Source organism: Drosophila suzukii, chromosome 2L, assembly GCF_043229965.1.
Source record: "Drosophila suzukii chromosome 2L, CBGP_Dsuzu_IsoJpt1.0, whole genome shotgun sequence".
Taxonomy (NCBI): domain Eukaryota; kingdom Metazoa; phylum Arthropoda; class Insecta; order Diptera; family Drosophilidae; genus Drosophila; species Drosophila suzukii.
The window spans coordinates 1,068,730-1,083,476 of NC_092080.1; the positions used below are offsets into that span (position 1 = coordinate 1,068,730).

At 42.3% G+C, this 14,747-nt stretch overlaps 1 protein-coding gene across 1 annotated transcript; it reads left to right on the forward strand.

Annotated features, from left to right (window-relative positions):
* Positions 1-10,111: 10,111 nt before the first annotated feature.
* Positions 10,112-14,280, forward strand: GluRIIC (Glutamate receptor IIC). The gene is made up of 11 exons (XM_017071021.4): positions 10,112-10,268; positions 10,342-10,497; positions 10,559-10,621; positions 10,818-11,021; positions 11,207-11,418; positions 11,479-11,601; positions 11,655-11,897; positions 11,955-12,371; positions 12,541-12,912; positions 12,966-13,646; positions 13,874-14,280. Exons 1-11 carry the CDS (start codon positions 10,157-10,159, stop codon positions 14,147-14,149), a joined length of 2,859 nt encoding a protein of 952 aa, XP_016926510.2. The 5' UTR covers positions 10,112-10,156; the 3' UTR covers positions 14,150-14,280.
* Positions 14,281-14,747: the final 467 nt, after the last annotated feature.

Below are 14,747 nucleotides of genomic sequence, written 5' to 3' on the forward strand. Positions count from 1 at the left end.
GTTTTTAAAATAAAATTAAATTAAAATAATAATACAGTAAATAAAACATATAAAAAAAATTTTCCATTTCCCCTCAACATTGAAAGACTATTGCCTTACTTTTTTTTATAGGACTAATGAATTCTGTAGGACATTTTATTTGAGGGTTTCAGGGAGGTGGTAAGTTTCCCCACGTCTTTTTCTTAATAACATCGTTTATATATAACAAATTCTTAACTAAAGAATTCCCTTTCTTGAAAAAAGTTAAGCATTTCAGAAATGGTCTTACACTTACCAAACGCACTGTTCCTTGCATAGAGTCGTTCTGTCTGTGTGGGTGGACTATCTCGCAGATGGGGAAATGCAATTTCTGACTTTATGCTGTTCACTTTTCACTTTTCCCAGGTCCATGTCCAAAATGTGGGCGATGCATAAAAAGGCGAAACATGAAACATTGGTGCGGAGCCAAGTGAATTGCGGTCTAATGGGTTGTCTTTCCAGCTCGACGGCGGAGTGCAGAAGCGTGTAAGCTTCCGTTGTCGCAGTTTTTCCCCTTCTGGGTTGCGAAATATGGCTGCGAGTTTTAATCAATCGTTTCTTTTTTCCTCTTTATTCAAATACCCATAATTAATGCATCAAAGAACTCCGTTCTATTGATGGGGAAGCGGAAGAGAAGGAGGCCCCTCGCTTGACAAGTGTTGCATGAAATGAGTGCGCGACATATTCATAAATTATGCTCCTTTCATTGCCAATTAGAAGGTCCTGACGCCACGCAGCAGCCACAGGACAACCCCAAATGAAGCCAATTAGTTGACGTAATGTTAACGACAATCACGAGGATGGAGGATGCTGGCTGGAGGAGCCGGGGACCCACTGCAGGTGCTACTATAAATTGGGGAAGAGGAGCAGAAACTTTTTGAATTGCCTGCAAATGGAAACATTTCAAGCCGAGTCATGACGACGAAGGTGCACTGGGAAAAATCGGAAATAGCTTGATATTATTATTTTAGTAATTTATTATTAAGATAGTTTATTAATGCCAATCAATTTGTCATAAATTTCGAAAAAATTTTGACCAAAAGCTCTAGAACAAAGTCTTGTAGGTTAGAGGCCTTGCATATAAAATATTGAGCATATAATATGCATAATATATACCTGTATATTTATAAGACTGATTATTTGTAAAACGTATATTAAAATAGAAAGAAGGTACAGCTAAAAATAATTTGCTCTGAGTTGAAAAAGTTGTCCATTGCTTATGTATTACATTTGTGTAATATTTCCTTATCTTTTAAAATAATGTGTTCTTTAGGGGTGTACATCATTTGTAATATATGTTTTACGTTCAGAATGATTTTTTTTATGAGTGTATCATTAATTTTAGAAATAATCTTTTTTAATTAAATATTTTTAAAATATTGATTTAAAGCAGTTCTTTTTATGAGTGTAGTTGAACCCTAGACAGGTGATGGGCGTTGGGAGGTGGCTTCGAGCAGCTAATTAATACGCGCCGCTGCACCACAGAAAAGAGGGCGGAAAGTGGGAGTGGCACTGTAGTGGCAGTATTTTCCTGGACCTAGAAGACCTGGCTCAAACTGTCAGCTTTTCCATCGCGACCTGTAATGAGCGTTCAGAGTTAATTGGCGTGCAAGAGAAGAAAAAAGGCAGCGGGAAACTTGACAAAATTTTATGCGTCTCAAAGACATTAATTAGAAGTAATTGGTGCGGCCTAATGAGCTTGTTTGTTGGTCGGTCTGGTCTCCGCTTCCAGAAGGTGGGGCAATTTGCCGCTGCTTGGAGTGGATTTATAACCCTTCAATGCCCCAGCACACTGCCCTTCAGCTGGCAATCAACTCATATTTCATGGCATGTTCGGCTGTCATTAGGCGCGAAAGCTACGAATTGAAACGCGAAAAACAATCAAAACTTTTAATAAAAGAAAGCCGTGGCAAAAACTGGAGGAACAAATTCGAACCGGGCGACGCACACAATCGCAAATATTTTGTTTGGGCACCTCGGGGAAAAATCCCCACCCACTCGGGCCTTGTTTTTATGCGATTTCAATCAAGGAACTCGAGGAACTCGAACCATTTCGATGGGAAAAGGTTCCAACAATTCGAAGCGGCGCCGCCTCAAATGACGCGCGAAATGAAATGAAAATTTCCCCATTTTTCCCACCCTTCGGACTAGGAAAACTAAAGTGTAACACTTGAATTGTTGTTTGTGTTTCGATTTCTGTTGTTATACCCGTTACTCGTAGAGTAAAAGGGTATACTAGATTCGTCGGAAAGTATGTAACAGGCAGAAGGAAGCGTTTCCGACCCCATAAAGTATATATATTCTTGATCAGGATCACTAGCCGAGTCGATCTAGCCATGTCCGTCTGTCCGTCTGTCCGTCTGTCCGTATGAACGCTGAGATCTCGGAAACTATGAGAGTTAGGCTATTGAGATTTGGCGTACAGATTCCTGAGCTTCTTACGCAGCGCAAGTTTGTTTCAGTAGACTGCCACGCCCACTCTAACGCCCACAAACCGCCCAAAACTGAAACTCCTACAGTTTTGATGCTAGATAGAAAATTTTAACTGAAATGTATTGTTCTCATCAATACCTATCGATTGATCTAAAAAAAAGTTTGCCACGCCCACTTAAACGCCCACAAACCGCGAAAACCTGTGACGCCCACAATTTGGATGCTAGATGAAAAATTTGAACTGAAATGTATTGGTGTCGTCAATACCTATCGATTGATCCAAAAATAAATTTGCCACGCCCACTCTAACGCCCATAACGCTTAAATCTGTCTACCGCCGGTAGGTGGCGCATTTTAATTTCGCTTTGCTGCTTGCATATCTCCATTTAGCTGAGTAACGGGTATCTGATAGTCGAGGTACTCGACTATAGCGTTCTTCCTTGTTTTCTTTTGTTTTCCCAGCGATTTTCCATATTGAACTCTGACACGCAACATGCAAACGATACTGTATCGAAACTGGAGGGGCAAATAATGAAATATGCCAACTTTGATGATGTGTCATATCGCACGATTGAAATCCTAGACGAAAACGAGCCAAAAGGCAGCTCCGCTTTGATTCATTAAAATATTTCGGTAATGCGATGGATGGATGGGATGGGGGATTTATGCAATGTTCCTTTGACTGAGAGCTGGTGGAAATGGCATGGGCGTTCCCCGTAATTGAGTTCCCTTGACAACAAAGCGGTTTATATGCCATAAATTGACTTTTATGTCGGAACATTTGGGGGCGGAGAACCTGGGGGATTGGTTTCGTTGACAACCTGCGATACCTGCCTGCATATGCTTAGAATATGTGGAGCATCCACAATGGAAATGGAAATCCGGAGCTGGGAAAGCGGCTTACATCAAACTAACGAACAGCTCATTGGCATCGAAAGCCAGATGTGATGCAAATAAATAAGTATAAACAGCTGTGGCATTCCCCTTACACAGGTGGGTAAGTGTTATGGAATCATTTGATTTATAAAATTAATGAAGCATAAATTGTAGGTACGAGTATATAAGTACAATCACATAGTTTTTTTTAACAAAGGTCTTAAAGGTCTTAAAGAAGGTCTAAGAAAAATCAGTTTAGAACATTTTTGGAAAACCCTAATCATTAGTTAACTTATGTTATATTAAGTCGCAAAGCTTTCTAGAAACATTAAAACTATTTTATTAAATAAATGTAAAATTTTATATTTCAGTAGTCCGTTTTTAATCGTGGATAACCCTCCATAACGATTTAACTCAGAAAGCCACCCTTGCAAAATGCCCTTTAAAATACTATTTTCCCCCGAAATGTTAAAAAGCCTAATTTCTGAAATTTAATTTTCCATTTTGGCAAGGGTGGTGCTCTGAGCTTTTTCTGGTCATTTATTTCTTGGTCGGCGGCTTTTGTTTGTGCGGCGAGTGCTTTTGACGTGGTCGTAATTACAAAAATTTCGGTGCGTTTCCCTGAGCGGACTCCGTCAAAATGATGACACGCCCAGGACTTTGGGACCTCGGGGTTTTTCCACAGAAAATCACAAAGAAATGGGGAAATATTTTGCATTTGATTCTCACTAGCCCGCGGGCACTGATGATGATGTGGATATGGATGTAGATGTGGAGGAGCGGATGGCCAATGCAGCTAACCATAAATAGCGGTTATCGGAAATAGGGAATCCAGAATCGAGAATCCACTTTTCCCCCCGTCGAATCGTGCAACACATACAAATGCGCCGCATTTATTTTAATCCTTGGCCAGGAAGGACGAGCGCGGCGCACAGGATGTGGATGTGATGGCCGGGGACCACGGGGCGTATTAGTAATCGGGGCAGGGCGGGCGGACATTGGAGCTGGAGCCCAGATTCAGAGCCAGAAGCGCCTGGGGAGCAACAAAGTTGCGGATTCATAACTCTTTCATTCGGCCATATCTGCACATTTTTTCCATGCTGAGCACCCATTCCCGGCCAGGATCCCACCCACAGCCACCCACCGAAGGCTGGCCTCGTAAAAAGCGCGCCGAGATTGGCATTTGGCTTTCGTTGCCAATATCCTTCGCGTCCCTTCCTGGACCCCTTCCTGAACCCCTTCCTGGTCCCCTTCCTGGTCCCCTTCCTGCTCCATCTCCATTCCATTTGGTTCATGGCGAGCTCTTGCCAAGGCATTCATCAAATTCAAGTCATGTTATCGCAGAAAATGAAACAAATTTTTGCAATTTGATTGCTTTTCGTGTTGATGGCGTGAACACCAGACACTGACAGAAAAAACGTTGAGTTATTATAATATTCCGCAACCATTAGGTAGAATCAAAAATTTATTTCTTTGATATATATTTTTATAAGGTTATAGGTCTAAAGCAATAAACAGTTCAAACGATATAACCATCGTTTCTTTAACTTATATACAACTTTATTGCAAGAATTACATTGGAACATTTTTGTAAATTTTTTTTCAGTGAAATTTTTTGAAAAATTTGAATTGACTTTCCTTTCTTCGTTAAATTTTAAAATTAATTGGGTTAACTTCCGATAAAATTCAGTGACTTCTTATCTACAATACAATCTAAAGTATTGAATACTCAGAGATTATAAAAAGATTACAAAATCTTTTAAATTTAACTTGGTTTTTTTATCATTAGTAAAGTAAAACTTGGTTTCTTTTACTGCATTCATGGTCGCAGTGGATCGAGGGGCGTGGCTTTACGGCCCGCCCACCTATTAAATATGCATGCCTATCCGATAGGTCGAGATTTCTGCAGAGTTATGAACTTCGCTGCTGCTTATGCGAAATTTTTCATATTTTCTACGTGCCTAAAAACCAAATGGAGCCCGGACTTCGATTGGCATCGTAATCGAGGCAGGTGAATGATATCCGTTGTTCTTGCGCCACCTCATCATTTTCTCCGGCCTGTTTTACATGCAGGGAACATGTAGGGTTCTCCCCCGTAGTATATCATTGCCCCGGGAAGAAGCTACCACGCCGTGGTTGCCTTTCTTGTTTATTTCAAAAGTTAATTTCGCACTTTATCATCGACTCAGTCAGCGGCGTATGGGAAATGAAACTTTTCAGCGGAAACGGAAGCTGTACACGTCCCTCGATTTTCCTCCACCTCCCGCTCGCCAGATTCTCCTGGCCAACTTTGGTGTGAATAAAGTAAAACAAATGAAAAGGCTTTCCCGCTGGCTCCTTTCTTTGGCAACAATTGCATTGCGGTAAACAATATTTCTGTTATCTGGGCACCAGGGTGGTGTGCCATGGTATACGTATACTTTACAGCTTCGTTTCCGTGCCCATTTTTATTGTTGGCTGAAAGGCAGCCAAGTGTTCAATGCACAACTTTTAGCGCAATTGTTAAAAGAATTAAAAGACAGCAGCTGAAAGAGTCGGGGTAAAACAAAAGCCAGAGATATGATAACAGCCAGAGGACCGAGGACCCAGGACCAAGGACCGTGGACCGGAAACGGAAGGGAGCTGCCATAGACTCCGGTTAGAGTGGAACATGCGAGAGAAATGTGCCGTGACGTGGCAAATGTAATGGAAAATGGTCACAGGATCTGGAATCCACCTCATCCTGATGCTCTTGGCCAACTATTTTTATGCAGCCTGGCAATGTGTAACGCGCCGTTGGAAACAACGACACCATTCTTGGCTCTGCAGCTATTTATATGTTTATTCTCCACGAGCCCCGGCTATGATTTCTGTGCCAAGTGCGTAACTGCCAAGGGGGACGGGGCAGAGGGGGTTTTCGGGGGCTGGCGAAACCCCGGACTAACAAGCGACGTTTATTGCCATAAAAGTTTACGACAAAAACTCATTTCCGTCACCAAAGCAAAGCGATAAATGTGAGGGGAAGTCCACAGGAAAAAATCCATATGCGGTTGTATCCACTTTAAAAGTTACACACACTAACATTTGTTTATAATAATTCTACTTTTCCATTAAAGTACATATTTTTAACATTTTGTGTGCCATTTAAAAGACCCAAAAAAAACAATTAAATATATTAATAATAAAATCAGACCATTCCCTTCATTTGATTGATCTAAGACAGTCCTAATTGTTATTTAAACAAAATATTTGGGAAGCGATCTGATGAAATTTTTAGAGTTGAAGAGTACACAATTCGACTATCAGGAATTGAGTTTCAAGACATGATAACAAATTTATTTAAATGATTTCTGAATAGGTTGTTTAATGATATCTCTATACTCCAGTCTAACAATTGCCAAAAAATGGTAATCGGGCATCAAAGTATGGTTAAAATTGTTCCCTGTCTATAAGGCGTCGATCCGGGCATGAATCTAGGTGGCGATTGGGACTCTTGGCTCTCAGCTACACATGTCGCAGAAGTCGCATCCGGAGCGGAAGTGGAGCACTCAGCAGCAGCGGAAATGCCACAACTTGAGCCATTTGTCAGCTGGTGGCACTTGGCTTCTCCCTCGGCTTTGGCTTTCGCCTGAACTGGTATGCAAATGGGATGGGATTGGGATCGGGGGATCGGCTCGGATAAAAATGCTAAAATAATAATAATAATTCGGTTGACATTAGCCGGGGCGAAGACGCTGAGAAGCAATTTAATTATGCAGATAGTCTTGCCGGGAATTACCTGGCCGGCAGCTGGAAAAGCAGGAAAGCAGGAGCCATTGCTCATTAGTGTCAATCTATTTAGCATAAATTTCAATTAAAGCAATATCCTGCAGCCAGGACACGACGATGAAGCCGACTTAGGACACTTCCCGCGGAAAATACGGCCCAGGGAGAGGGAAAAGGAGTGCGGAGAAAAACAAGCCGGGCGAAGGATGCAAAATTATGGCGCCCGCTGTTGTCATCACCGCTCCTTATTTTTCTCAGCCCCCCTTTAGGTTTTTCCCCATGGCATCTCATATTTCAGGCTAAGTCATTAAAATGCAAAATGAGACCAAAGTAAAGTATATTGGAAAACTCGCGGAGGATAGGTTAAAGCTACTAGCTTGAATATCTTGGTCTTAGGACACCGAGTGCCAATCATTGTCCAAGGCAACTGCCACTTCAGATCTCAAATCCCAGCTAAGATACATATGTGCTCTCCGCACTCGAAGGCCCACAGTTGTGGGAAAATATAATACTCTAGCATACAATAAAATAAATTTATAATAAATGTTTGGGAATAAAAACAATCTTTTTTAAATTTGAAACATATAATTTAAATACTTTTAATCACCCCCACACTTAAATAAATATTTATCTAATAATCTGATAAAAGAACGAAATGTTTAAAATATTTTTATCAGCAGTGCATTAAATGTAAAAGAAATTCTTATGTAGGTAGCAGTAAATTAGAAATTATTTCAGCCCTTCTTTCGATGATCAATTTATAATAAACCTTTGAGAATTGAGGCATAACTGTATATACTTTAAAAATTAATAGCGTAAATATAAGTAAAATACAAAAATGGTCTACGATCTTAGAAAAGAAATATTTATATAGATGATGCATACCCTAGCTTTTGTGCTAAATTGACTCATGAACGCGATATAAAAAAAGTTTATAATACCTAGTTGAACACTTTTTGGGGGTTTTAAAATGTTTCCACAGGTGATGGCAAACTACTGGAGGAAATGGTAATACCCTCCGGAATGGAGAAGTAATCGTGGTAAGCCCTTCAGCCTTAGCCGCAGCCTGGGCTTCAGACTGCGACTCAGACTCCCGTTATGAGGATGTTGCAATATTTCCGCACAGCTTACGTGCCACAAACCCAGCCAAACAAACCCACACACAGAAAAACACATAAGAACACGCACTAAGGGATTCCAGAAAGGAGCGCTTAGGAACTGACAGTTTTGTAAATATGTGTGCAGAGGTTCGCCGTCCTCCTCCTGGAGGAAAAAGGAAAAGGAGAAGGAGGAGTTCCTAACTCCGACTCCCCAGGAAAACGGAAGGAAACAGTTAATACTTCTGTCTGTTATGCGCTTACTTCCTGTCTCCATTAAAAGTCATTCTTTTGGATAATCCTTTTGGCAACATTATGGCAAGTATTAAAACTTTTTTGCACTAGCCGAAGGGGGGCATCATCATTCCTCATCCCCCTTTAGCCCCTGCTTCCTGGAGGTCTTATTACCTCTACAAAAGTTTTGCAGATTCTTCTGCTGTTGTGGCCAGGATTTGGATTTGTTGTGCTCTGTTTTCTGTTCGGTGAGCTTTGCTGGGGACCTGAGGTGGGGATTTGGTGTGGGTTTCGGTTGTTCTGGTGGCTCTGGTTGCCCTGGTTCCTTTGGCTCCTCTTGGCCAGCTGCGGGGCATTCCATTCATAGGTGGCCCCGTTTTTGCCGCTGCCTCCGCATGATAACCATAAATATTTCGTGTAATAGAAAATGTTTTGCAAGTGCTTTTCCCTGACCATTTTTTGTGCTCACTTCTTGGCTTTGGCTTGATTACGGCCAGCGGAAAATTCCGGGAAAAGTTTAATCGAGGAAAAACACAAGAAAAGCAGATCGGGAAATTCCACGGATAGAATAGTTGCCCTGGCCAGCAGGGCATTTATCATCATCAGCAGGTTGACTTCGGGTATATTGAATATTTTGTTTTTTTGCCTACTCCGTAATGAATATTAACGGCTGCCTCCAGCCGGAATTGGGTGGGAATTATTCAAATTTCGACAAAAGGTGGCTTGGGCTAAAACACGAAACGTGTTCGGCATTCCCAAAATCCTTTGAGCAAACACACAGGGGCAAAGGCTAAAATGACACCAGCGGCTATATTGTTGTATGTTCTCCCCAGCCATTAAAAGTACGCTTGACTGAATGCCGAATGTTCCCTTTTATGCAAATCCACCAAACGATGATGGCTGGAAGGCCTTTGCCGTCGTCTTGTTGCCACGAAAAATTGACACCTCATCGCTTTTCAATGGAGCACCTGGAACAGGGAGGTCCTTTTTGTGGGAAACACTGTGGCTGATTGAACCGTGTCCTGCTTTAATGGGTGGTGCTCCCAGGGGAGCCAAACGCGGATCCTTTTCCCAAACATAGTTTGGTATAGGATCTGGACTTTAACAAAATGTATTTCGAAGTATCAAAGTAACAAGTAAAATTTGTGTTTAATTGACCCAGTTAAATCAGTATTGCGTGCTTTTTAGCAAAGCTGATCTGTCTTCTCCTCTAGTTCAAGGGTGTTTCCTCTGTTTTTTGAAAATAAAATCAGAAAGTTGTCTCTATATTTTAGAATTGACTTAAATTTTCGTCTCATCATAAACCAATTAGTCAAAAAGATTATTTTTTATTTATTTATTTATTTTACACTGTTGGCAAAAGTTTAAAACTTAAGTACCAGGGAGGAATCGGCCATAGTTTATATGACTTTCGGCGGGACTAAATTATTATTACAGGTTTACTTAATAACCAGCATTTTTCATAAGAATGGGAAGAGCAAGAAAGATTATTTTTGTTACCACTTTATAATACTATTTGATATGCATTTTGTGTACCCTTTATAAGTTAAGTTAATATTTTTTCTACTCATTTTTTTACGGAGTGAAATCAGCTGAAAGAGCTTTTCCATCCAGCTGATCTCCGCTCCTCACTGGTCGCATTCGATCTCCAATGTCCAAAAAAGCTTTCCCAGTTACCGTGGAATCGCCAGCCGGTGTGCTCGCATGAAAAGCGAAAAAAATATTTCGGAAATAGCCCAGTCCGTTGGCCACAAATGTTCTGTGGGAATTCCAGAGGAGCAGGCATGTGGCATCGCATAGTTTTTCTCTGCTGCATGTGGAGTGCATTTTTCGTGTGCCACAGCCAGGGGCAACAAATCAACATTGGTGAGATGTGGTCAGCTGTGGGGAGAAGTAGCTATCTAACCCACTATCTATACCACTTTTTTCCCACCTGCAGGGGCCTTCTTCTACGACGATGAACTGGAGCTGGAAAAAGAGTTCATGGCGGTGGTCAATGCCATCAATGGACCAGAATCGGAGCAAACCCTGCGCTTTTATCCACTAATCAAGCGCCTGAAGCCCGAGGATGGAAGTGTGAAGATGCAGGAAGAGGGTAAATCTATCATATATTCAGTCTAAAATATCCAAAATTCTGAATGAGTTCTCGCTTTCAGCCTGCGATCTCATCGATAATGGTGTCGCGGCTATTTTCGGACCAAGTTCAAAGGCGGCGAGCGGTAAGAGAGTGCAGGGAGAATCTTGTGTAGAAGACGAAAGCAAAATAGAACAAGAAAAATTTTGGATCAAAGGAAAATCACGGAAAACTTTGCCAACATCTGCCGGATTTGTTTGTCAACAGAGCGGATGAGTGCTGGGATCTCTGTGGTGTATATACTTTATAGGTATTATAGCTCTATTTCCCTCTCTTTGCAGACATCGTAGCATTGGTATGCAATAATACCGGCATACCGCACATTGAGTTTGATGTTTCGGACGAGGAGCATCAAGAGGAAAAGCCCAACCATCAGCTGACCCTAAATCTCTATCCATCCCAGGTTATTTTATCCAAGGCCTATGCGGATATTGTGCAGAATTTCGGGTGGCGCAAGTTTACGATTGTCTACGATGCAGATGATGGTGAGTAAACACATCCAGAATAAATTTTCGAGCTCCTAAAGGAAATGGATTTTTGTTAAAAATGGTTCAAATTAACTGAGGATATTTGGGATTTTTGTTTTTGTCTTGTATACTGGGACTATTTATCTTAAAAATAATAGGAATTTATTTCTACTTAATCTATTGAATTATCTTAATTTCTACAGCTAAGGCTGCAGCTCGCTTGCAGGATCTTTTGCAGTTGCGTGAGGTTCACAATGATGTGGTGAGGGTGAGGAAGTTCCAAAAGGACGATGACTTCCGGGTGATGTGGAAAAGCATCCGAGGCGAACGACGAGTGGTTTTGGACTGTTCTCCTGGCATGTTGGTGGATCTCCTGAACTCCTCTACAGAGTTTGGTTTGACTGGGCAGTACAATGTGAGTTAACAAAAGAAAATTTTTTGTTTTGGTTGACTAATTTAAACTAATAAAAAATAGCACATATTTCTGACAAATTTGGAGACCTACACCGACCATCTGGAGGAACTCTCGGCAGATAACGAAACCTTTGCCGTGAATATAACAGCTGCTCGTCTTTTGGTCAATCCGGATCCACCAGCGGTGAGTAAGTTTCACATTTTAAAAGATTTTTTATACATATTCCAAATTTGTAGTACTCCCTGCCTGATGGCTATATTACTCAGAGGGACAACATCGTCTATGAAAGCAATGAACCGCCACGCACCCTCCTCCACGACCTCATTCATGATGCACTGCAGCTCTTTGCGCAATCCTGGCGGAATGCCAGCTTCTTTTACCCGGACAGGATGGTGGTGCCGCGGATAACCTGCGACTTTGCCGCATCCGGAGGTCGCACCTGGGCCATGGGTCGCTACCTCGCGCGCCTCATGAAAGGGGTAAGTACGTAGGTCCGGCTGAAACAACCCGTTAATCTCCGAGGTGTGCTTTTTCAGACTTCCGGCGTGAACAACTCGAACTTCCGGACGAGTAGCCTGCAGTTCGACGAGGATGGTCAGCGGATTACCTTCAACATTGAGGTGTACGACCCCTTGGACGGCATTGGCATAGCCATCTGGGACCCGCGGGGTCAGATAACACAGCTCAATGTGGACGCCAAGGTGCAAAAGAAGATCATCTACCGAGTGGCCACCAGAATAGGTCCGCCATACTTTGTGTACAACGAAACTGCTAGGGAGTTGAATCTTACGGGAAACGCCTTATATCAGGGATATGCCGTCGACCTTATCGGCGCGATTGCCGAACAAGTGGGATTCGAGTACGTCTTTGTTCCAGTTGCCGATCAGCAGTACGGAAAGCAGGACAAGGACACCAAGCAGTGGAATGGCATCATCGGCGAAATAATTAATAACGTGAGTAGTTAAATTCGATCTGATAAAGATCGTAAGCCAAAACTCTAATGAATGCGCTGTTAAGAATTTGTTTAGGGCTTTAATTTGATCTGAAGAATTCACGTTCTAATTTTAATAATTTATTGATTAATTATTTAATTAAAAATTTTAAATTTCCTGAACTCTTTAGGATGCTCACATGGGAATTTGCGACTTGACCATCACACAAGCTCGAAAAACCGCCGTGGACTTCACGGTTCCCTTCATGCAATTGGGTGTCAGTATCCTCGCCTACAAGACTCCTCATAAGGAGAAGCCACTCGATGCTTACCTGGAGCCCTTCGGAGGAGAAGTCTGGATCTGGATCCTTATATCGGTGTTCGTGGTGACCATTCTCAAGACCATAGTTGCGAGGATATCGAAAATGGACTGGGAGAATCCGCATCCATGCAACCGTGATCCAGAAGTGCTCGAGAATCAGTGGCACATCCACAACACTGGTTGGCTGACTGTGGCCTCCATTATGACGGCAGGATGCGACATCCTTCCAAAAAGTCCACAGGTGAGATTACTAACCCAATTACTTGTTAACTATATTACTAAAGCGTTATTCAGGTGCGTATGTTTGAGGCCACCTGGTGGATTTTCGCCATCATCATTGCCAACTCTTATACGGCCAATTTAGCTGCGTTTTTGACCAGTTCCAATATGGAAGGCAGCATAGGCAACTTGAAGGATCTGGGTGGCCAGAAGAAGGTCAAGTTTGGCACCATCTACGGCGGTAGTACGTATAATCTGCTGGCCGAATCCAACGAGACCATCTACCGCCTGGCCTTTAACCTGATGAACAACGATGACCCATCTGCCTACACAAAGGACAATCTCGAGGGAGTAGAACGCGTGCTGAAAAATAGAGGAGACTATATGTTTCTCATGGAGACCACCACCCTGGAATACCATCGCGAGCAGAACTGCGACCTGCGCTCCGTGGGCGAAAAGTTCGGGGAAAAACACTACGCAATTGCAGTTCCCTTTGGCGCTGAGTATAGATCAAACTTGAGTGTGGCCATCCTGAAGTTAAGTGAACGGGGTACCCTTTACAATATGAAAATGAGGTGGTGGAAGCAAACAAACTCCAACTGCTTCGAGGAACCCGATCCGGATGCCACTCAAGACATGAACTTCGAGGAGCTGCGCGGCATCTTCTACACGCTCTACGCGGGCATCCTGATTGCTTTTCTCATCGGCATTACGGAGTTCCTGGTCTTCGTACAGCAAGTAGCGTTGGAAGAAAGGGTGAGCACTATATAACTTGCAAACTATCGAAATAATCGAAAATGTGATTAATTTTCGATAGGTTTCTAAAGTTACGATGAATCTTTTTAAAATAGTCGGTAATCTTTTACTTGTATTAACCATACAAGATCAGTAATTATTCGGGATTTACAAATTGTTGAATTGTTGTAACCAGAATGCATCGAATTTTGATTAATTTGAACCATTTCAAATGTTTTATTCCATAGCTTACTTTTAAGGCAGCTTTCAAAAAGGAGATCCGGTTTGTGCTTTGCGTGTGGAACAACAAGAAACCTATCGTGGCTGGCACCCCAGTTTCCAGTTTGAGGACTACACCTCGGAGATCCCTGGATAAGTCCTTGGAACGTACCCCCAAATCAAGTCGTCGAATTGTTATAGGGCGTTCTTCGGAAGAAATGCGAGAAATGCCCCAAGGATCTAATTCTGGCTCATCGTCGGGCTCTAACAATACGAAAGTGAAACACAAGGAGGCTCGACTTTGAATATTTCTTGTTGACTTTAATAGCTTTGCACAGAAAACCGAGATTTAAAGTCATGAAAAATACGTGGGTTCTTGATTTCGATGTTATGTTAGTTAATGATTAAAGAAAGTCATTAAATGTATAAAATTCAACGTCTTAAATCAACAAGTTTCGTATCTCATCTCAAGGGGTTGAAAATTTTCCCTCGATGCTCGTTGAATTGAGATTCAATGAAAGCTAAGCCCATCATTTGAACCGTAATCAATTTGGAGCTTCTTTAAGCCTGAAATTACTTGGCGGGGGTTCCTTTCTGATCCCGCGGGCAACCGGAGATGTCGATGCTGGAAGTTAGTGCACGCCTCGCTGGCCAACTGCATTAACCCTTGCCCCCATCCGGGGCAACCATTTTCCGTTTATTGTTGCCGCAGTTCAGCGTTTCGGTGAAGCGTGGGAGGCTGTCTCAGCTTGTCAATTGCGTTATTGGAGCTTATTGACATTTTATATCCGGCAACTGACGAACACGAAGCTCGCTCCCCATCGCGAAAATTATTTAAGCAGCTGCAGGCGATGAGAGGGGCGGGAAACAGGAGCATCAGCGGGGGGCAAGGACCAAGGACCA

Excerpts from the sequence above, each read along its gene's own strand:
- GluRIIC (XM_017071021.4), top strand. The coding sequence starts at position 10,157 with ATGTTCTGTGGGAATTCCAGAGGAGCAGGCATGTGGCATCGCATAGTT. Across the intron at positions 10,269-10,341 it reads GGGGCAACAAATCAACATTG|GGGCCTTCTTCTACGACGAT; the intron begins GTGAGATGTGGT and ends TCCCACCTGCAG. Across the intron at positions 12,913-12,965 it reads TCCTTCCAAAAAGTCCACAG|GTGCGTATGTTTGAGGCCAC; the intron begins GTGAGATTACTA and ends AGCGTTATTCAG.